Source organism: Cornus florida, unplaced genomic scaffold (assembly GCF_030987335.1).
Source record: "Cornus florida cultivar Cherokee Brave unplaced genomic scaffold, ASM3098733v1 CherokeeBrave_3.0.0_Hap2_Chr11, whole genome shotgun sequence".
In the NCBI taxonomy this organism is placed as follows: domain Eukaryota; kingdom Viridiplantae; phylum Streptophyta; class Magnoliopsida; order Cornales; family Cornaceae; genus Cornus; species Cornus florida.
The window spans coordinates 132328441-132352280 of NW_026775581.1; the positions used below are offsets into that span (position 1 = coordinate 132328441).

A 23840-nucleotide genomic window follows, 5' to 3' on the forward strand; every position below is an offset into this window, starting at 1 on the left:
ATATCCATCAAAATTGAAAGGAATTGAAACACCCGAAATTGCACCTTGTGCATAAACGCATCAAATTTAAATCAGATTAATTTACATAAAGAGGATTAAAAAACGATCGTTTGAGTTTGAAGTTAAAGTTATTGACTAATTAAACTGTTTCTATCTTAAACAATAAAGGATGTACAGTAAGAACACAAGCAAAGGGAACAAATTTCAATACCCAAAGTTTTTTTCTAATTATTTGAAATCAGTTATTTCATATTAACTCTACAATGTGGATTGTATGGTACTTTCTTTTAGACATGTTTTGTGTATATGTCCAAACTATCTTACCTGATTTTTTTTCATTTTATATGGCGGTAGATGCTACTTCAAATTTTTAATAGGAATTATTTTAGTTTTATTATAGTTCAGTGCCTAAAACAAAATGTTTTTTTGGGTCTTATTTATTTATAGGATAAATTATATTAACCTCGCTTTAAGTTTTTGAATATTATATATGAGTAGAGCATATGGTCTTTATTAAAATATGCTTTTTGTAAAATTTAATAATATTAAATTAGTATATTAAAATATGCTTTTTGTAAAATTTAATAATATTAAATTAGTATGAAAATTGATGTTTTGCATTTCAATAGAATTTCATAACACTTTTGTTATTTTATGTCAAAATATAATGTGATTGGGGTCTTTTAACATAAGAAAAAGGTAACTTTATCAATTTAACTTTTTTTACTTAACAATGAAGAGTGTCGTTTAATACACACACCAAATTTCAAAGGAGGTTAAAGTAATAATAATTAAACGCTCTATTTGTGTGTAATTTGTCCAAATCTAAAAAAAAAAATAGTATAATTTACCTTTACTTATATGCGAGCCTCTAAATTTTCAATCCTGGGTTTAATTTTGTACATTCATCCACAAGAAGCAATTTCACATCTTTCAATCCTATTTGGTAATTAAAATTATTGTAAGATACTTTAAAAAAAAAAAAAAAAAAACCCTTAAATTTGGGCATATTAACTACACTTGTATTACAATTTTATTTCAAAATATATGAATGCTAAGTTTAGCCAAAATAAATAAATTTTTCACATCTAACCGTCTTAACCATTATATATATATATATATATATATATATATATATATTATTTGACTGTAGATATAAAATTTGAACAATAGTTTGTAGGATAAATTTCACAAACATCTCCTGAAATTAGGTCATAATTCATAATCCAGTTAGACGAAAATTTTAGTTTTAACCTTCATTTGCACCCAACATGCAAATTGACCATTTTACTCTCAATTTTTTAATACCAAATACATATAATCTTAAATGACCAAATACCCCTATCCCTACCCCACACCACCGCCACCATCTCTGGATCCCCCACCATAACCACTAGCCTTCCCAACTCCACATCCACCACTACATACCAACCTACATCGACCACAACGTATCCCAAACCACTGCCGAAATGGACGTCGATGGCAAAGAATCAAAGGCGAAGTCGATTACGGAAGACGATGCTGAAGAGCAAGTTGATGTCGACGGCGAGTGTCGGATTACAACCTCTACGGTGTCGCAATCAATATATCTCGATGGCGGGATGTCAGATTACAGGCTTACAGCCTCGACGGCGTCGTCATCGGCGGCGAAAATCCACATCTTGTGCTCCGACGGCTGGGTGAGCAAGCAGCCTGTTCTTATTTCGTTTTATTGCATTCACTAATAAATTTGGCTGAACCTATGGAAAAGAATCCATATCCATCAAAAAGTAAGAGACTGGAAGTTTCTCGATCAGAGGGTAAAGGTAAGGTGGATATGTTGGAGAGCTTATAAGGGCAAAACCCAGTTCACTTGATTTGGTGTCAATTTGGTGGTGGTTGTGGGGGTGATGATGGATGTGGCTGTGGGTGGTGGAGCTGTGATGCGGCGGGCCAGCGGCGGCAGTATATGGTGGGAGTGGTTGGTGGTGGTGATATGTGTGTGTGAGATTTGGTGAAAAAAACAGAGTGTCGTGGTGGTGGGGAAAAAAACCTAAATCAAAGAAGGAGGAGAAGGATTGAGGAGAAAGAAAAATAAGACAAATTTGGCAACTTTAGACACCAAAGATCCTTGCCGCCCATCTCTGCAATTCCCTCCCCCCCTCAAACTCTCTTCTTGTCTGGGAAAAATTCAACAATTATGACAGAGGTGGAGAGAGAAAGAGAAGGTACATGATAGAGCGGGGGATTGTGGTGATTGTGAGGGGTAGTTTGGTTACAAAAAAAGTTAATAAGAGATCAAAGGCTAATATAGTCATTTCACACTTCAAAAGTGATTAAAAACTGACCTTTGAGAGTGTAGGTGAAATAATATTAAGGGAAAATTACATATAAATGGAGTCAAAGTTCCATATTTACTTAGAGGCTGAGTCAAAGTTCCATATTTCTCTAAAATGGATTGCTGAGGTGGCACATGGTTTTTTACTGTTTAGAAATTGTGGTGCCTAAAATACCCTTCCGCGGAGGTACTACTTTTTCTTCGAAGGTACTACTTTTTTGAATTGAAGGTACTACTTTTTGGTGTCCAGGTATCATGTTTTTTAAACACCCGCGAAGGTACTACTTTTTCTTCGAAGGTACTACTTTTTTGAACTGAAGGTACTACTTTTTTGAACTAAAGGTACTACTTTTTTGTTAGGGAAGGGCATTTTAGGTACCACAATTTTCTAAACAGTAAAAAACCATGTGCCACCTCAGCAATTCATTTTAGAGAAATATGGAACTTTGACTCAGTCTCTAAGTAAATATGAAACTTTAACTCCATTTATATGTAATTTTCCCAAATATTAAACCATTAATTCAAGTACAAATGAAATCTAAAACAAAAATGTTAATGTGAAGTATGACTTTAACCACGTGAAATCTGAGTCTAATTTACCCTAATTTGTATCAACATTTTAAAAAAGGATTTATATTATTTTTGTATATACATGTAATAAAAAGACACAAAAACATTCAAATAAAAAATATATATTTTTAAAAAATTCTAAAACATATAGAATGATTATATATATATATATATATATATATGTATGTATAGTTTCAATCTATGAAGCACGAACACGGATACGGGACACGGGTACGACACGACACAGATACGGCGACACGGCAAATTTTAAAAAAATAGGACACGGACACGGCGAGGATACGCCTATAAAATTATATATATATATATATATAGATATATATATATATATATATAAAATATAATTACTAGAATCTTATACAGGTAAATAAAATAATAACAAATAACAGAATCAATTTCAATAATTTCATCTCTGTTATAAGAAAAATATAGACAAGACAAAACAGAAAATAAATGAAAAATAAAGTTAATCCAAATTCCAAACGAAGATGTGCAGAAGAGACATAGCTATAATGAACTAAATATGTATATGAATAAAACTTTCAGTCTTTCACAAAATCTTATTTATTCATATATATATATGTATATATATATTGTTCATGTAGAGAGATAATTGAAGAAGATGAGAGACTGAGAGAGAAGTGAGAGAAAATAAATTTTATCTCACAGAAGTGTCGGACCGCGTGTCCGAGCCTCGAACACGCGTGTCCAATAAAAAATAATATTTGGACACTTCACAGAAGTGTCGGACACGCGTCCGAGCCTCGAATACGGGTGTCAATGTCCAAAAAGTGTCCGACATTGGTACGAAACCCCTGGGAGAAGTGTCCGTGCTTCATAGATTTCAATAGATCTCTGCTAGATCGCAATTCTCTAGGATTTGTGCATACTAATAGTTTAAATCAATCACTTAATTATTTTACTGATAGCATCAATGCCACTTTTTGCTTATCACATCTCTCAATTCATAATTAGTTCTTGTGTTCCCTCTTGGCAATTTTCAATCTCATTTTTTTTCACTTTTAAAATGACCATCAACGAATATGATGCGTTAGAATTATTAATAGCTAACGTTTACTATTTAAATCTGTATATACAAAATATTACATCAATAAACTCTACATAATTCTTTAATTTTTATAAATTTATAAAAAAAATTCAATGTACTAAAATCTTTCTAATTCTCTCTATTTTCACAATCTCTACAAATTTGAAAAATTATAAAAATCGACTCTTATATAAACGTTACAAAAAGTGAAAAATTATAAAAACTGACTGTTATATAAGTGCTACGAATAATTTTTAGTACTTGTGTGTCACACCTTTGACTAATTTATCTCGACAAATTGGGGGCCGGGATAAAAAAAACAAATATCATTTCTTACCCACTATAATTATGTTAACTTTTGATTTTTCTCTTTTTATTTGACGTGGACCTATTATTCTTTCAAGTTGACACACTTGATTTTTTTTGTTTGCACATATTCAAACAATTTTAATAGAGTTTCTCTAGCTTTTATCCACAATGGGTGCTATTTCAAAGTTTATATATATATATATATATATATATATATATATATATATAACTTTAGTAGCTAAACAAAAAAAAACATTTAATGGGCTTTTTTTAAAAAAAAAATTTGGTGAGTTTTTACCTGATAATTTTATTTATTTTTTAAGAAAAAAAAAAAAAAAAAACATCTAATGAGATTTTTTAAGAAGGGCCATTATTTATTTAATTTTTTGTTAACACTGGGGGCCATTTGATTGATTCCACTCGAGTAACATACCAGATAATTTCTGATAAAAAAAATTAAAAAAAAAAAATTTACCTTGATAATTTTATTTATTTATTTATTTCACAAATAAAATAGGAAAAACATCTACTGAGGTTTTTTCTTGGTTCTTGAGGGGCCATTTTGCTATTCCGCAAAAAGTTAGATCGGAACAGTCTCTACGCCGAAGTAGTTGGTCGTTGTTAGGGTTTAGTTTAGCGCCGTGCACAGAAACTGACCCACGAAAGATGGAGGAGGAAGATGAAAGGAGAGAAGCAGCAATAGCATCAGCCCCTTCTTTGCAGCCCAATTTCAGACCAGTCGGCGTCACCCAATCCCAGCTCACCAAATTCCAAGTAATTTCTAAACCCTGAAATTGCCGATCAATTTATAAGATATCTATCTATTTACAATGATTTAATGATGAAGTCTACACGAACCCATTTAATGATTTTATCTGTCCCATATAAGAATCATAACCCTTTTCAATTCACAATATATATATATAAAATCTTCTGCTTTTGAATTCATTAAGAATGGCCGAACAGTAATTGAGACTTCAGATATTCATGCTATTACTGAAGGAGTCACTTTTTAATATATTTTTATTTTTATTATTGAAGTAATTCTTTTTCTTTTTCTTTTAATTTTATGATAGCGGTTGTGACAGATTTTAGTGTTCTAAAAATCTAGAATATGAATTTTAAGACAATATATTCCCGCAGTGCTGTGAGCAAAGCCGATGAAAATTTATTGTTCTATCACTTCTGCATTTTGCAGGTAAATATGACCTAAAATAAGTGTTAATAAAAAGGGGTTTTTTTTTGCTTTGAATTGCAAAATTTGAATTAAGGTTGCAATATTACTGGACAAAGAGAAACAATAACAGGTCCAGTGGCAAACTACAACGATGAGAAAGAAGCCAAAGAAGGTCAGAAATTAGCTGATGTAGTACGTGAGAATATGGAAATTTTTCTTTGGGTTACTTCGTAAATAGGTTGTAGAAGTATAGAACGTGCAGGTTATGCAACTAGTGCATTGTGCTTCCTATCCCAACATTGCACACATACACTTGAACTATCTTTGACTTCATATTCTTCAACAGATGATAGCATTGCTTCCATTGATGAAATTATGGGCTTTCTATATTTATCCTTTTTGTGATTTTGAAAGCGGCTTAATTGGCATGCTTTTTGAAACACAAGCTTTTGTTTTATCTTTCTTAGATTAGAGAAGCCTTTTGAGGTTTTACTTCTGTCAACTTCTAATAAAGACTTGATTAAACTTCATTTTTTGGGTAGTCTACCACTGTGCGATAAAATTAATTGTTACACTTGTGATGACGTTAAGAAAAATAATCTGATAGAGGGAGAGAATAAAACTATATAACATAAATAATCTAATAGAGGAGGGAGAGAATAAAATTATACAAATTTCTCATGTTCACTGATCCTTCCGTAGTAAATTTCCTTGTTATATGTGTTTAGATTTCTTTTCATCCTAGCCTTCATCCAAGTGATCTCAGCTTCATCTTGACTCACTCATTATAGTTAATCGCAGGAATAATCCGCGTCTTATTTTTGTATATTCAAAATCAACATCAAATTGGAAAACAGAATTGTGAACACCAAAGACATTTTTGATTGGCATATTTGGGGATGAGAAAAAAGTCCATTCTGTAGGTCGTGGGATATTGTGTATCCCAATGGAGCTGTCAGTTTGGTCTTGGGAAAGTGGTGGATTGGAAATTTGGAACTAAGGTCCAAATGCTTAGGGGTTACAGAGATCTCCCTGAAACCTAGTGTTTTATATATTTGTTTATTTGTAGTATGGCTTTAATCCTAATGCATGGTTGCAACTTAGTTTATTGGTGACTCACATATATCATTTGAAGTTACTTTTCTAATCAATTAATCCTTAACCTCTTACATCAAACTTGGCATGGACAATGGAACTTTTCTCGGGTTGGGGAAAGTTTGTAGTGTGGAGACGTTGTTTAAAGTTTCTTTTAGTTAATAATGTAACAACTTGGTTCTACATTGAAAAACTTCCCTCTTCTGCCTCCTTTTCAACCCTGTTCAACCTGTGGTTGGTAACTCATTTCAGATGTTATTTTACTGAAGTTGAGGGGATGTCCTGATTTCTTTAGATTGAGAATATATACATTTTCCTTGTGTTTCTGAATTAGAAAATTGCGCTTTAGAGTTGAGGAATTGATTCTTTAGTTATTCTTCTTTTTGCACTTTTATTTAAAGCAGCTATGATTTCTTTCCTTTTCCCAATATTTTTAACTTGGAAACTAAATGTTCCTCCCAAAGTTACATTTGACTGTTGCCAAAAGGATCGAATACCTGTGATCTCTTAGAGAAAAGAATTACATAAAACATATATCTCCTAGTGGAATGCATGAACAAAAGATGAGATGTTGTACTCCTTAATTCTCTGCACTTGGTCTTCCTTTTTCAATCAAGCTGACCACCACTTCTCTCTCTCCCAGAATTACTAGCTCTAGTGAGAATTTATTTTGTTTGGAAACTGGCTACTTCAGCTACTGTGTGACTTGTAATTTCATTCTTTTCTTCTTTGTTTTCATTCATCGCAAGGGAGTAAGTATCATCATCTTTTCCCTTCTTGTATGCCTTCAAATTGGCTCCTAAAGTTAATTACCAGTAATGGATATGCTAATTCTGTAGCTACTAAAGTTATTGAATTGTTGTCCTCCAAAGCTACTATTAGCTATAATAGAATATGCAATTCTTTAAAATTCAAGACCTCTTAGAGCAAGATAGTTGCTCCTTTCTTAAAGCCATTGCTCCTAAAGAGCAAGAGCTAATAATCTATTCTTCTATGGCTGCTAAAGTTGTTGAATTGATATGCTCCTAATCTGCTATTAGCTATATAGGATCTACAATTCTTTTATATTGAAATTTGAATACCTCTTTGAGCAAGATAGTTGTTCCCCTCTTAAAGCTAGCTCCTAAAGTACTAGCAAGAGCTCTCTGTCTGTGTGTGTGTGTGTGTGTGTGTGTGTTGCAATAAAGCTCTTTTTTTATGAATATCACCTAGCAAATACAGAAGGCAGCAAAAATTTCAGATGATGCAGAATATCTCTTCAAAGATGAGAGTTTACTGCTAGACATTCTTCCGGAGGAGGTGTTCAGAAATTCTTGTCCTATCATTTTATCGAACTTGCTTTTTCTTTCCCTCCAATATCTTCACTATTTCTTCCTTTTAGCCCTGTAATTACTGTGTCTTTTTTTTTTTTTTTAAGTATGTAATTAGTTTGTTAATATATCAATTTTATTTTTTTATCATAGGAACTGCATAGGAGGCGTTTACATATAAAAGCAGGATCAAAACATAAGAAGAGATCGAAAGGTTCCTTTTAAGGTTGTACTTTATCATTGTTTACTCTGCGAGAGCTGTGTGTAATCTGTTGTAATTTTGTAGGAATATCTGACGAGTCTGGCAAATCTCATAGGAAACACCTCGATGGCAAAGAATTCACAGATGAAAATTCAAGTAAAACAATTGACGATTCTAGTGTTTCCATCTCAAAAGGGAACAACATTGGAGATATCTCCTCCCTGCAGCAGGACAATGTTGCAGTGCAGGTTGCACCAAAGAAGCGCCAAAAGTTACATTGGGGGTATATATGACACCATAATGATAATCCATATGTCTACATGCATCATCATCATCATCCTTGCCTTTATCCCGTACAAACGGTGTTGGCCAAATGGATTCTTTTTTTCCACTCTTTTCTAGCACAAGTCGTATCTCTTACTAGATTTAATTTTTTAAAATAATTTCTTATCACTTCATTCCATGTTAGTTCAGTCGAACTACTTTCTATGCAAATCAATCTTCCTTTCCTCACACATGCATGTTGCAGTTAAATGCTGCATCACACATTCTTGAATTATTTCCTTTTTTCCTATTTCTAAATTTATTTCTTGTATTCTGGGATGATAATAGGCTTGACACAAAGGAAAGGTGGGAAAGAAAGGCGAACATGTAGTGATAACACCATGTAAGCGGGAATGCAGCTTTTCTGGGTGGGTTGTTTGCGTAAGCAATCCCAAATTAGTATCTCGAGCTTATAAAATATGGGTGAGCCAGACTCAGCTTCTACTATTGCGTGGAAAATTTTATTTGTATCCCATTACCCATAGAAAATCAATGTTTGTAGCACACACCCTGTACAGAAGCCCCCAGTTAGCCGTTGTATGTTTTGGTTCAGTGGATTATGAAAAAACGAAAGGCAATTATGTAGCTCTAAAGAGAGTTTGTGGTGTAAATGTTAAGTGATACTATATTATTTAATTTTATCTTTTTTCATAGGTTTTTGTTGTGATCATGTGATCATTTCATAGGCTCATTGAGGGTTCTCTCTCTTTTTTCTTTTTTTTTTCTCTCTCTTTCTTCGGCACTTCTATTCGACATTCTATGAGGTTGTATGATGGGAAGATTCACAATATTGATACTTGAATATAGAATTTTCAAGGTTGACAGCAGTGACTACATTTAGGGTGTGTTTGGATAAACAGGATAGAAAAGAAAAGAAATGATACTATTAGTTAGGGGAGAAAAGAAAAGAAATGATAGTAATAATTTCTATTCGTGTTTGGATAGATAGGGGAGAAAAGAAAAGAAATGATAGTTATTCTTGTTTGGATAAGATAGAGGAGAGAAAATAAAAGAAAGAATAGTGATCAAATTACTATCCTACCCTTTCATAACCACTTCATACATTATCCATTTTCAAAATCTTATTTCTTTTTTATAGTTCAATGTCATGGGTAAAAACAAAAGTAAAAAATAAAAAATAAAAAAAAATAAAAAAAATATCTAAGATGAATCATCCAAGGTTAAAGGTAATAACAATCTTTAATATTTTTTATGAACATGTGAAAAATTTATTTTTGTTGTATTTGTTATACATATCCGACTCAATCCCTTCCCATCCTAAAATTTTTAATAACTTTTAGGATTGTCATATATCCTTGCATTCTACTAAGCATATTGAGACATAAATGTAATTACTTTTCTATATGTTGATTTGTAGAGGGCATTTTTTATATTAATAATTTTTAATTTAGTATCTCTCCCCCCATCTTCTCAAATTAGGAAAGAAAGCATATAAGGAATATCTTTTCTCTCCACTTAATTTACCTAAACACACTTTCAGACCATCCTCTCTTTTCTTTTCTCTCACTATCCCTCCAAATCAACCCTACCAAGCACACCCTTAATCTGGGCAGAAATATGAGTACCACGAAGAACTTACCAAAAGCAAATATAAAGTTTATCAGATTATCATATTACACTCTTTTAAGTGGGATTTTTTTATTTTTTTTAGTCACCTACACCCCTAATTTAGAACTGACATAGAAGCTGTCTCTTATTAAAGTGGTTATTCTCATATTATGTGGAGGTTCCAAAACTGTGCTAAGATTATAATAATAATAAATAATAATAAACAATAATAATATTTTGAAAAGAAAAAAAACAAAAACAATAAGCTCTTGTCAACTCGACTGGTCCGTGGAGGTGCCAAATGCCCAATTCAATATTTAGTCACGGGCAGTCTTGATTACTAGCCATATGTAAAGCCCATAAACAGCCGTCCTGCTTAATAAACTTTCGTTAAATATTTATTTATATTTTTTAATTTATTTATTATCACAAAACTTTCGTTAAAATAAATCATAGCAAAAAGTCCTTTTTAGAAAGGAAAAGCAAGTGTATCTACTGCATCTAATGTTACAAGACGCCGAGGTCAACAAATTATATCTGAACCTTCCAAGAAATTTCTTAAAATCAGAAGGTCCGTGTGGAATCCAAAGCAAAATCACCGCTTTTCCTCTTGATTCGAACCCTTTTTGTTTCAAAAATGGACCCACTCGATAAGAACGTTGGAAGGAAACAGAAAGTCTCTCTCTCTCTCTCTCTTAATAAGACCGTTGTAAAGTCGAAATCTTTTTAAAAGAACAGCAATAGCTTATAGTTGAAGGAACTCTGCCACAAAGAAAGCAGAGTAAGCATTGAGATTCAACAAAAATGGCAGCAACAATCGGTACTCTGCTACCAAACTACCAACAAAACAAAACCCTAGATTGTTTTAGCACCGCCCTTGACCCCAAGTCTCTGATCCTCTCACAATTTTCCGATTCCGAAAAACCCAATCTTCTGCAACTCAAAACAGAGAGCTTCGTCATGGAGAGAGGACCCAGATACAAAGCGTACGCCGATTTGAGAGAATCGAAGCTTAGGATGAAGAACATGAGACAACAACAGCCTCAGGAACAGGAATTCAATCTTTCACCACCAAAGAAACAGGTGAGATTTCAGAAGAATTTTCCGGCGACCCCAATTGGGCGAAAAGGGTCCTCTGTTCTCGCACAATCGGTGCCGGATTTCTCGGCTGTGCTGCGGAAAGAGAACAGAAAGCCGGCGAGTATGCTGCCGCCGATGATGGAGAAGTCAGCCACGCCTCCAGCTAACTCGAAGAGCGCAAAACTATATGGGATTGGAGCGAAATCTGGAGGAAGTAGATCGGCAAATTCGGGGGAGAAGAGGTGTGGGGGGTTGATGGCGAGGAAGAGCTATGCAAGTGTGGAAGAATTGAAGGGGTTGTCGGCCGTGGCCGCGAATGCGATCAATGGAGAAAACAGGGGAGGGAAGGGTGGAAGAGGGATTGGCAAGACTGTTTTGGGTTGCAGACAGTATTGAAGAAAACAGGGGAGAGATTGGCAAGACTGTTCATGATAACATTTGTTGATTTTTTCTTTTGAGATTTTTATTCTTTCGATTCTTGATTGAATCACCTGTGAGATTGTTTTGAATGTTATTATAAGATACCGAGGGATTTGGATAATGCTTAAGAATAGAGGCTACTTGAAAGATTCATAATTAGTTTTTGAGATTGTTTTGAATGTGATTATAAGATACTAATGGATTTGGAACCTATATAACCTAAATTTCTTCTACTGGGAGAGGAATTGGCAAGACTGTTTTTGAGTTTTTTTTTTTTTTTTTTTACTTTGGATTCTGGATTGATTGATTACCTGTAAGATTGTTTTGAATGAATGTGATTATAAGATTCTGAGAGATTTGGATTATGGTTAGAGGATGTACTTCCATTGTTTGATGTATTTACAAACAATATATATATATATAGAACCTAAATTTCTTCAAGTTCTTATGCAATAATCCGATTCATTGACATTCCTTGTAGCTGTTGTACAAAATGTACTTCTATAAATCCTATAGAAATCATGTAATGAAGGGATTCTTATTTGCACAAATGGTACTTTAAACTAGAAACGATTACCATTTAAACTTGGAACTAGCATGAACACATTAATGATACTCTTTATCTCTGCCAAATATGAAAAAATTGGCATCACTTCTTATTATATTTGAACCTACTTCTTTGATTTAAAACAACTAAAGGCCATTATCACCGCTGGTTCTGGAATGCTGGAGCCTGGAAAGATATGACTGAACAAAAAGGTAAACCTAAGATTTTTTGACTCTCACGTTTGTCAAATGGAGCTTTTAAAATTATACCAAATAATAGCCCTAGCTCTAACAGCTACAAATAAACAATAAAGGTCCTAACTTGTTATGGTACAGTGCTCTTTAGGAAATTGAATAGCAAATAACATACAGGGTTAAACTTTTTCCATTAAAATCCATCAATTTGTACAGTACAAAAGTACCATCTTATTTGGATCAACAAAAGTGCGGGAATGTTGAAGTATGCCTGATGACAATTTCATCAACCAAGGCTGCATAAGATTTTAGAGGAACCCTGCCTGCAATCCCAAAGGTCTACCACAATTTCATCAACCAATATCTGGAGTATGTCCCCACCGATTTCAGCACCAGTCTCAAATGCTTCAATCTCAAAATCTGTCCATTTCCCCAAGGAATGACTGATCACCCTCTCAATTAGCTCATCTGGAGTCAACCCAGCAAAATCTGTCCATCTTCTAACTTCGTCAACTACCTCAATAATCAGCTTCTCAGCATTCATGTGTGATGGAAGTCTTGTCCATGCGCTGAACCCATATTTACAGTATCGACCATATCTTGAATCTAAATACTCTATCACACAGTCAAAAAGGAATTCCTGGAATTGATTCCCCTCTTCGGGATCCTCAAAACCGAGAAACCAGCCAAAATTCGTCCATATGAGACTAGAAAGAGTCTCCAGTTCGTCAAGGAGAAAGTAGCATATGTGAAAATTTGTTGTTCCTTCTGAATTATGTAGGGCTGCATTTCCAAACAACATTTCAGCATTAAAGATGACCTCTTTTGCATGGGTGAGCTGGCTCCCTTTTAATCTGGTGTCAGCAATGTTGGTACGGTATAATACTTCAGAAATTTGGTTGAGGAGATAAGTCACGAGCTCACTGCCATTCCTCCCTTTGTTTAGTGAAGTTGCAGAAACCAAAATATCTGCATCAGTATCTAATGGCTGTGATATGTCATAGGAGCCATCCAGGGAGCGACAACGAAGTTTGTGTTCTGGAATGAAAAAAGAAAAAGAAAAAGGACCTATATATATAAGCACAAGAACAAGAAAGTTCAAATAATGCCAGAAATGAGGTATTCAATCTTTATGAAGCCATTCCCAAAACTCGTAGCAATCACAAGGAAGTTGAGACTCAAGTCATTTGCACACATTCCACAGTAACATGGAATTTTATTTCCTTACCTGAGTTATCATCAAGACTGTTGGAAAAGCAAGTATCATTCGAAAAAGAAGCTTCAAGTACCGATCCTGGGCTAAAATAATCCTTGTCATGTGAATACGCCCCGAATGAAGTTCCTGGTGCTCTTGTCTTGGCCTAACGTGAATAAAAATAAATAAATAAAACATCTTAGCGGCTCTAATAGAAAACAAAAGGAGCAAGAAAGATCTAAAGCACCTTTCAAAAAAAAAAAAGAAAAAAAGAAAAAAAAGAAGAAGAAAGATCTAATGTGGACAGCAATACTGACTCTAATGCTGGCAAATTATTTCTAGAACTGATTCCTATATTGGAAGTTCCTCATCAGTTATTGAGCAAGAACAGTTTCTACTATTATGAAAGATTAAGTATTGAATTTACAATATTCTTAGAATTTTAAATTTATCAATTTGAATAAAATGATTTATATTAAATCTTCACCAGATGATTCTAAATTTTTGTTCAAAATCCTTAAAACATTGGGATTAAGGGGGGCCCAGCTTGTGGGTTAAGGAAAGAAAACTTCTGAGGAAGATCAAGGCATTAAAAGGGTTTGTTAGAGATGATCCATGGAGAACATGTAGAAATATAGGGTCAATCTTTTCAGGATAAGGCACAACATGCTGAAGCAAAGAGGCATGGAGTGAGCTAGCTGGGTAACCCAAAGCCAATAACAGCACTCATAAGAAGCCTTTCAATGCCAGTTCAGGAAAATTAATTCACGGAGCAATTTATGGAATAATCTTTAAACTATATCCATCAACAGATTATGCTCAAAACCAGGATTACAACAATATTTGTTTTCTCCATGTCAAATCATACAAATATTCACGTGAAGAGTTGACACGGAAAGATAATTTCATTTTTGTTAAGCATCCACATAAACTTGAACTCTCGTCGTCAGGGTGAAACCAAGCTACCAGATACCTCAATATTTTATACTAGAATATTTTATTTTTTCTTTTAGATTTATTTAGTTATTTGTAACAACCAGCTTGGTTGTTAAACATCATTTTGTGAGTTTGCATAACAATATAGAAATTCTTAATTCCATTCTCATAGTTCATAGTCATACTATGAGTGGGAAGACAAGTCAAATCACAATGATTTTGTTGGGCACTTCATAATTTCTTCATCACATGCATATTTCTTTCAAAGTTATTGGGAAAAAGGAAAAAAAAAAAAAAAAAAAAGAAAAGATTTACATAATTTGTATTCATTCTAATTCAGATTTGTTCCTTGTTTTATGATTTCATTTAGAATTTTTGGTTTTTGCTTATTTTTTTAATTTACATAAAGTTAGGGAAGTAGTTTCAATTGATATTATCTGATGTCTCATAGTTACAGCTACCTCCATACCATACTTAAAACCATACACCGCCTAGCGTGATTCAATAAAAGAAAGCCATGTTGTATGAACTTTGAAACTATTCAAGAAGAATGTGTACACTAAATAATTATTGGACGGTCACACACCTTCAAAAAACCAACTCTCGACTGAACCAGAATAGAACAAATGTTATTTGAATACGACTACCAACTAGAATAGTTTAAACAGAAAAAAATCCTGCCAGTTATTTTGATGTAAGAATATATAACAGCTGAGATTCTACTAAGCCACGTGCAAGATTGGTGTACAACTTTCCTGGCTAAAAGTAGTGTGTACTGCCCAATTAATTATGTTTAAAGGCATACAAAAGTTGACAAATCAAGCCCACCAAAGCAATATTATATACAAATCAGACCAAAAATAAATAAATAAATCATCTTTGCAGCATCGAGGTAAACCAACCTGGAATGACTCATCCAGAGAAACTGGCCTCTCTGTAGTCAAAACAGATATTAGCTCTTTGTGAACCATAGCAGTGGCTCTCTTCGGTGGAATGCCTTTGTTTGCCAAATCATCCTCTTCTTGGCCAGTCAATTCCTTCAATTGTTGTTTTAGAAGGGCACCCAAAGCATTTCCACTCGATGGGAATGGTTTATGAAAGCATGTCTTTCCATCACTATCATCCGCTGTCAAAATTTGTTGCAGCATACTATTACAACTAACTCCATTTTGACGCCCTCTTTTCTCCATTTCTGTGTCAATTCCAGTTTTGTGCTTCATTGGGAAATTAAATGTGGAATTGATAATGCCATTGCCCTTATTAATAGCAGTTCCTTTATGTTTTCTCATATGAACCAATTTCCCTTTGATGCAGGTACTGTTCATAGAGTGAGAATCAAGTCCCATCCCTTTCCCAGTCATTTCATCACACCTAATAAGTCTTCGTTTTTTGTCGGTGGAACTGTCAGAACTATAGCTTTTGCTTTGGCTACCAGGATTAATTGGCCTCCTCTTTGGCAATGAGGATATAGAATCGTCACCCCTGTTACAAGATTTCCTTTCTGCAACAGAATTAAGGTCATTTACATTAGCTGTTATCCTAGTCCTGGTGTGACCACTTCGGTTAAAACGAACAAGATCTTTGGTGCCATTAACAGCATTTGCAGCAGAAGAGACTGTATTGCCATGCGGATTACTTAACTTTGACTGTGGTGGAACCCTGTTCCTGCCTAGCGGCATATGATTTTGCATTGGTGTCTTGTGCTTAAAAACAATGGAAGATGGTACATCCTTTTGAGGTATGCCCTGTTTACTTTCAAGATGGCCATTAAGCTGACCTTCTTGATTAAGAGGCTTTCTATTTGTGTTTGCAGCAGCACGAATTTGTATATTTTTTCTTGCCACCATAGATGCAGATTGCTCTCGACTTTTCTGAAGAACTTTCTCCCCTTCTTCCTCAAGGGAGGACATGGGCAGTCTTGGCTGACTCCTTTCTGAACCCTGAGAAGAAGTGTTGACATAATTTGGGACAGGGGAAGCAAAAACTGATGGCCTTTCCTCCACATTTGTTCTGGACTCGACAACATCTAGCAAGTTGCCACAATTTTTGCAGGACGATTGCTCCTTCAATTGCTTGGCTGCACAAGCAAAATAACCAGAATTTTTTGATATATTGGGTGATAGAGCTATTTTTTCCTCCATGACATGTTTAGAAGCATGATTTATAGTGTTCAAGTAAGTAAGAGCATATTTTGCCCTACTCGTAGCTTGCAACCGAGGTTCCAAAATGTTAGCAGCAGCATCAATCAACCGATTGTTCCTACACACATTTCTCCCAGACGGAAGCCTTGAACTCTTCACCAGAGAAGTGAGTTTAGAATGATGTTTTGTAGATCGCGACAACAAACTCTTGAATTGCAATTCATCAGCTCTGAACCTAGTCAATGGCTGTCTTCCAACTGGCGCTGTCTTCTGAAGCTTATGAGGCCTCAATTCATGCTTTGTCGTTTCCTTCTCAGAATTCACATCTTCCCTAATAAATCCATCATGGCTATTCACGAAATTTTCTTGGCTGTCACTCAATGAAGCTTTCTTTAACTTTTCTGGTTTTACAGTAGGCATATGTTCCAAGCCCATAAGCCTAGCAACCAAACTAGGAGCTCGCATTTCATGCTTTTGCTCAAAATCAACATCACGACTCCCATTTTTCTTCGCATTTGGAAAACCCCCACAATTTTCATCCGCAATCTAACATTCACACAAAATCAAGAGTACCCAAAAAATAGAAGGATTCAAATAAGCCAATCATGAAAAACTACCAAGACAAATGCATGAAAACAAGGCATTCAAAATGCATACCAAACGAAGCTTGGGTAGCTTCTCATCTCCTCCAAACTTCTTTGAAGTATGTTTTGCACGAGCTGACACAATGCAACAACAAAAATGAAACATCTTAATACTTTTTCGCTTCACAGAAACACATTCAAAAACATGTACAAGCAACAACATCAAAGCACCTCTGTTTCAAATTGTAAAAGACACTAACCTGGTGGAAGCAGTTTCTTAGAGAAGAGCTTCTTGTTGGCGAACCTCCGCTTCCAATCGAAGAGCTGAAAGAAGATACCCACACAACCGCCATGCCTGTGAGGCTTCTTCTCTGTGATGGCTAAAGATGAATCCGTTTGACCCGCACTATCATTCATGTCTCAAACCCTAAATTGAATTTCTTCAATTTCGCTTCAAAAGCAACCAAATTGCAGAAACTTGCATAAAATCCATATTATAAACCCTTTATTCCTCAAAACAAGCCCTGCATTCACACATTAAGGCACAAAACTCTCCACTGAAAACCCCTCTCTCTTTCTCCACTGTTGTGTCCCCTCAGAGAGAATTCTCTCACTACTGTTATTACATGTCCGCGTGTTTGTAAAATTAATATCTTTTCTCTCTCTAAAATCACATTGAAACAACATGAAATGCTCCACATCACTGACAATGAAGGAATCTCCAACAATGCTGCGAATAAAATGCCCTCTCTGTGTAAGCAACTACTATCACAGTAATAATACAAATGTAACATTCCTGCAATTCTCTCTCTCTCTCTCCACCTGACAAGTCAGGTGGAGAGAGAGAGCGAAAAGGCATTGCTCACAGGAGAATATCTGAGCACATACATATATACAAACACTATATATGCAAGGTATGTTGTGATTTTGAAGCTCGAGGTTTGTGTTTCTGCTATTAGCAGATGAAAAGGATTTTGCTGTGAAAGCGGCTGGTCTTCCGTTTTTACTGCTTGGAGAATGTAAAAACTACTGTAAAAAGTAAAAATTGTACAGACTATGAAGTGGATTTGTTAAGGGAGGCTAAATAGGAAATGGATAAATAGAACAGAGCAGACCACGATGACGCCCTCACCATTGAAAGGCTACGCCAGTGCGCAACAGACGGTGACACGAGTCATGACTTAGGAAGGAGTATCACTTACCCGTGACAATACGTGTATAGTGTATCAATTCCCCACGAATATTTGTGAATTCGTGTCGTACTTTTTAAACAAATTTATAATTTTAAAGTATACTTTTAAATTTATAACACGTGTTTGTTACATCTTACATAGGTTTATCTAATACTTATTGGATATTTCATAATACATTTTTAATAACTTTTAACTAACTTTTTTAACAACAATTACATAATATAATTATAGAGAAACATTTAAATTTTATTAAGTGGTGATTAAGATGCATAATAACATAATATAATTGTTGAGAAAAATTCAAATTTTATCCAGTGTTGAGTAGAGATACTTGTTTTACGTGTTGTGAAATAAATTCTTTTATTATATATTAATAATTGTATTTAGGTTCATAATATTACAAGAATTTGATTAAAATATATGTATTTTTGTATATAAAAATTGTTTTTATCATTATTGTTATTTTTTTATTGTGTCTCGCGTACTTTTTTTCTTCTTTTTTTTTGGATATTCAACGTATTGGTGCAGATATACAAACACAGTTTGATATGACAGCTCATTCTACAACACTTTACGCTTCTGTAGATATAGACTTTTGTAATACTGTATCTAAATATTCTAGATATTCATTTGAAACGGTTGAATAGGACACACGTGTATTGGTCTGGCTTATTAATAACATGCCCCACCCCAAATATTGAAAGTGCAGTAAACATTTTCTAATGCAAAAACAAGCCTTTGGTTCTACCTCACCTTAGAAAAAAAATTTAATTCACTCAAATTCTCTCACTACGCTTAGTTTACTAGTGAGAATGCACACTAAGTATCAAATAATAATAGTCAAGTAAAATATTTATTAATATAAAAGTTGAATTCATCTTGCACGTATGACGACTACCGTTATTTATTTACAAGAACTACTTGGAATTAAGGTCAGCAAAGAACCAGTATCTAACAAATGCGCCGTCTTATTTTTCGATTTTTTTTTTAATAAATGACTACTCCGTATTTTACAAGTCATAATTATAAATATGATTGTATTTAAAATCAACTTTGCAAATCATAATTATAAACAAGATTATATTGAGAAAAATATTTTGTACGAATTATCCCATTTAGTTGTAAAATGCTCCCTTGACTATATTTCATTAAATGACCATAATATTTTTTTTATTGAATTAAGCTAAATCAATTTTTCTTATTGAAATAAATTATGAAAAAAATTTCGCACTAATTTGATGACAAATTCTCCATTAAATTTGCATAAATTTACTTTTAATTTTAAAATTTAAATTTTTAAATATAAATATTAAGTAGAAAATTTAAGAACAATTAAAGTAATTTTTAAAATTTTCATGAATATATTGCATAAAAAATAATGTATTTTTTTATTTAAGTAATTTATTAATTTCATGAATATTTTGCATGAAAAAGAATGTATTTTTTATTTAAGTAATTTATTAAATTTTCATGAATATTTTGTATAAAAAAGAAGGTATTTTTTACGGTAAAAAAGTTTTAAGTGAATATAATAAGTTTTATTATAAATAGTAAATTTTTAATAATAAGTTAATCATTTTAAAAAATGGTTGTTACAAATATATTTATTTATTTTTTTATTTTTATGATAAATTGATATAATAATAAAATTAAAATAAATGGTAAAATTAATATTTAGATTAGAGAAAAAATAATAAAAATAATTTAATAAGAAATAACAAAGGTAATGAGAAAGGGTAAAATAGTCTTTTGTGGTGATTTTATCCTTAATTACAACAAATTAATAGTTTACGGGGCAACTTGTAGTTCGGAAATTATTTACAAAAGGACAATAATTTACGGAGTTTTTCGCACTTTACCCATAAAACTATTTAACACAATCTAATTATAAATACGACAACTTATACACTAAGTATACGAGTACTTATACATTTAGGACCAAATTAACCTCACCATTTTAAAATATTTCCAATTAGTAGTTTTTTTTTCTTTTTTTTCTTTTTTTTTTTTTTCAACATATATGAATTTGGTTTGGGTCACGGTGGGTATGTTCATAGCTCACAACTTAATGGGCTTCCAAAACTGATTTGCGCAGACAGAGCGGGATGAGGTGGGGTTGCGTAACGGTTATATGAATTTGAGTTAAAGTTTACCCTAATTTATTAATTAGGTTTACTTTTAAATTGCAATTGCAACACCTTTTAGAGACATAAAATGTTAAAAGAGAGAGAAGTTTAGACGGTGGTGTAGAGGAATCTTGGATGGGTGGTGATAAGGATAAAAATAATAGGCAACTCAAAGTCAAAAGAGAAATAAGATAAGGGTAAGGGATTTATTTTACCCAAAATCTCTATGGAATCATAAAAAAATATCTGGTTACCATATGTAACCAGAGTTACCATTCCTGTAAGAAGGAAACGATATCATCTTGGATCAGGGAGAATCTCGTTTCAACAACTACTACCACTAATGCTTCTATAAAAGAGATGATGGGTCAACCTAAAAGGGTACGCCATAAATTTTATATGTAATCCTTATCGGATATTAGATCGTCAAGTACTAACTTGACCGTTGGAGTGCATCCGGCCGGCACCACGCCGGTTATCACTTCTCTTGTTTTGCAGGAATCGCCACCGACTCAGGAGCATGTAGATTTTTTGCATCAACAATTGGCGCCGTCTGTGGGACCGTATTTAGTCATAACAAATCATGGTTCGTACAAGGAAAATCTACAACAAAACTTAAAAGTAATTCAGTCCCTTTACAATCTGGCTTTCTCTAAATGAAAGAGAACAGTTCATGGATTGCGTGGCCAAAAACAAGGGTACAGTTGCTCAATCCAGTAAAATTGCTGGAAAGCCTATAATACCCCTAATTTTAAAAAGGATATTCCTGGTATTTAATGGTATTTAATTTATTATGTAAGTGCATTTTATTTGATTATGTGTCATTATTTTTTTTATTAGGTGCTTAATTGTTTTCTTTTGTGGTGATTTAATTTATTTAAATGATATTTATTTTTAGTTATTTGATTGTAATTACTTGTTAGTGTTTTAATTATTTAATTGGCATTAATGGTTTAAGTGTAATTGGTTTAGTTATTTGATTGGAATTACTTGTTAGTGTTTTAATTATTTAATTGGCATTAATGGTTTAAGTGTAATTGGTTTAATTATTCTATGTGTGTCTTATTTTATGTGTGTTTTATTTGGTTTAATTGGGTTTACTAATTATTATTTTGTTCAATTAGATTATTTGTTAAGTATTTAATGGTGAATAGGGTAATTAGGTAAATACATCTAACTAGGGTTTTAATTACAGTATAAATTAGGGTTTTATATTATAGCCGTCGTAGGTTTCTACGTTAATTGGATGGGCCGGTTAGGATTGTGAGTTGGACTTAAATGAACCTAGGGTTTAGGAAAACTCTATAAGTATAAGGTAGACGTCTGTGTAGGGTTTTTTTTAAACAAAGCACACGTTTTGTGGAAGTGGAGAAGGAAAAACGCAGTTTTTCACATTCTGCCAAGGTTTGATCAAAGCTCCAATCCCGCTTCGTCCGTGGTCCGATCGAGCTGAATTTTCGAGGAGAGGTTCATGACTCAGTGACGCACAATCTGAACGGTGCAGATCAGAGTTTGACCTTGGGAACAGTGATTCGTACTAGTGAACAGTAAATGGGTAGCACAGGTTTTTTTTCCATTCTACCCAGATTTCATCAAACATCCGATCTCGCTTCGTCCGTGGTCCGATCGAGCTGAATTTTGGAGCAGAGGTTTACGACTCAGTGACGCACAATCTGAACGGTGGAGATCAGAGTTTGACCTCGGGAACAGTGATTCGTACTCGTGAACAGTAACTGGGTCGCACAGGTTTTTTTTCCATTCTGCCCAGATTTCATCAAACATCCGATCCTGCTTCGTCCGTGGTCCGATCGAGCTGAAATTTGGAGGATAGGTTCATGACTCAGTGTCGCACAATCTGAACAGTGGAGATCAGATTTTGAGTTCGGGAATAGTGTTTCGTACCCGTGAACAGTAACCGGGTTTTGGAACTCACCGGGATTTTTTAAGAAGACGACGTTGAAACTTTGAACAAAAGTTTCTGAGGCAAGATTCTATCCTTACTCTTTCCCTTAGGCTTCATACTCTTTGCACTCTTAAATGATTCCAGGATTAATGAAGATTAAACCAAACTAAAATGATGTAATACCCCTAATTTTCAAAAGGATAGTCTCGGTATTTTGTTTAATTGTTTTCTGTTCATTAATTGTTTTTAGTTCATTAATTGTTTTGAGTTATGTTTTCATATGTTTTAATTGTTTTTGGTTCATTAATTGTTTTGAGTTATGTTTTCATATGTTTTAATTGTTTTTTTTAATTATTTGTTTTCCTTGCCTTATTTGTGTTATTTGAATTAATTAGTTGGTTTATTTGTTTTTTTGGGTTTAATTTATTTATTTAATTTATTTGATTTATTGACATTAATTATGTGTTTAATTGTAATGATGTTATATTTAATTCTTTATTGTAAATTTAAATTGGTAAGTGCCTTGATTTAATAAGTAGGGTTTTACTTTTAATCAGTTTGTAAGCCGTCGTAGATTTCTCAGTATGTTGGATGGGCCGGTTAGGATTTCAGTTGGGGCTTGAATTAATTTAGGGTTTAGGAAATCCTATAAATATATGTTAGATGTTTGGTTAGGGTAACAAAACCAAGTATACGACTGTGGAGACAAAGGAAGAACAAAGAGGGTTCACGTTGGTTTCGTCGGACCTTTAGAGACGGCGTAGAGATATTTGAACAAAGATCTCAAAGGCAAGTTCTAACCTTACTCTCTCCCTTATACTCGTGTTCTTTGCATACTCAATAGTTCCAGGATGAATTACATGTTTAAAAAATAAAAATAAAAACGTTAGCTGTTTCATGTTCAGAGTTTCACTGAAACGGAATTTGTTTTAAAATTGTAACTTTGAACTTTCTTGTTTAATTCTTGGTTTAATCCATATTAGTAGCATAATAAAGACTGAATTAAGGGTTGGAATCTTCTGGGATTAAGCTAAACTCTCTGAAAACCTATACTGTGAAGTATCGGAGGCGTAAACGGCGACCGGAGAGGAGAACACGAAGAAGAGGAGGAAGAGAGCCGGCTCCTATTGGATTGGAGCCTGCTCTCCTTGGACTGGAGGCGGCTCCAATGGTCTAGGAGCTGGCTCCAGGGCCATTGGAGGCGGCTCCAATATTCTGGAGCCGGCTCCAGGTTGTTTGTTCGTGGGTTTTTGGTTCTGTTGGTTGTTTTTCCACTTTTCAGTGATTAGGCTTCCTAGTGGTTGTTTTATTATGTTTTAGTGGAGAATGAATACTGTAATGGATGGTTTAAAAGTGGTCTAGGGTAAACATAAATATGCAAAGACCAAATTAACATAGAATTGGACACAAAGCATTAATCATTAGAATTACATAGAGTTAATTACGAATGTCTTGTAGACTGTGTAGATTTGGAGTTTCTAATTTCTTAATTATATTAGAAATTTTCTGTGAGAGCTTGTCCACTCGAATTATATGTTCATGGAAATAGAAATTATGCTAAAAATTTATATTTCACTGAAAA

At 33.7% G+C, this 23840-nt stretch overlaps 3 protein-coding genes across 4 annotated transcripts; 2 read left to right on the forward strand and 1 right to left on the reverse strand.

The window, feature by feature from the left end:
• Positions 1 to 4788: 4788 nt before the first annotated feature.
• On the forward strand, positions 4789 to 9038 carry LOC132285150 (uncharacterized). Of its 2 annotated transcripts, XM_059787319.1 has the most exons (4): positions 4795 to 5036; positions 7998 to 8058; positions 8131 to 8329; positions 8659 to 9038. In XM_059787319.1, exons 1-4 carry the CDS (start codon positions 4929 to 4931, stop codon positions 8699 to 8701), a joined length of 411 nt encoding a protein of 136 aa, XP_059643302.1. In that variant the 5' UTR covers positions 4795 to 4928; the 3' UTR covers positions 8702 to 9038. The 2 variants fall into 2 exon arrangements, with proteins under 2 accessions (XP_059643303.1, XP_059643302.1); XM_059787320.1 differs by lacking the exon at positions 7998 to 8058 and having other exon boundaries at positions 4789 to 5036.
• A 1517-nt stretch (positions 9039 to 10555) lies between these two features.
• Positions 10556 to 11595, forward strand: LOC132283663 (uncharacterized). Its single transcript, XM_059785660.1, has one exon. It carries the CDS (start codon positions 10744 to 10746, stop codon positions 11413 to 11415), a length of 672 nt encoding a protein of 223 aa, XP_059641643.1. The 5' UTR covers positions 10556 to 10743; the 3' UTR covers positions 11416 to 11595.
• Positions 11596 to 12226: 631 nt separating this feature from the next.
• LOC132285939 (uncharacterized) lies at positions 12227 to 17956 on the reverse strand. Its single transcript, XM_059788176.1, has 5 exons — positions 17297 to 17956; positions 17110 to 17171; positions 15214 to 16998; positions 13409 to 13541; positions 12227 to 13218 (listed from the first exon to the last, which is right to left on the reverse strand). Exons 1-5 carry the CDS (start codon positions 17451 to 17453, stop codon positions 12467 to 12469), a joined length of 2889 nt encoding a protein of 962 aa, XP_059644159.1. The 5' UTR covers positions 17454 to 17956; the 3' UTR covers positions 12227 to 12466.
• Between the last annotated feature and the right edge of the window lie 5884 nt (positions 17957 to 23840).

Bases quoted from the DNA above. Each gene is read 5' to 3' on its own strand.
- LOC132285150 (XM_059787319.1), top strand. From the start codon at position 4,929: ATGGAGGAGGAAGATGAAAGGAGAGAAGCAGCAATAGCATCAGCCCCT. The intron at 5,037-7,997 runs GTAATTTCTAAA...TTTTTATCATAG, and splicing joins CCCAGCTCACCAAATTCCAA to GAACTGCATAGGAGGCGTTT. The intron at 8,059-8,130 runs GTTCCTTTTAAG...GTAATTTTGTAG, and splicing joins ACATAAGAAGAGATCGAAAG to GAATATCTGACGAGTCTGGC.
- LOC132283663 (XM_059785660.1), top strand. From the start codon at position 10,744: ATGGCAGCAACAATCGGTACTCTGCTACCAAACTACCAACAAAACAAA.
- LOC132285939 (XM_059788176.1), bottom strand. From the start codon at position 17,453: ATGAATGATAGTGCGGGTCAAACGGATTCATCTTTAGCCATCACAGAG. The intron at 17,172-17,296 runs GTTAGTGTCTTT...GCATTGTGTCAG, and splicing joins TAAGAAACTGCTTCCACCAG to CTCGTGCAAAACATACTTCA. The intron at 13,219-13,408 runs GTAAGGAAATAA...TTTTCATTCCAG, and splicing joins CAGTCTTGATGATAACTCAG to AACACAAACTTCGTTGTCGC.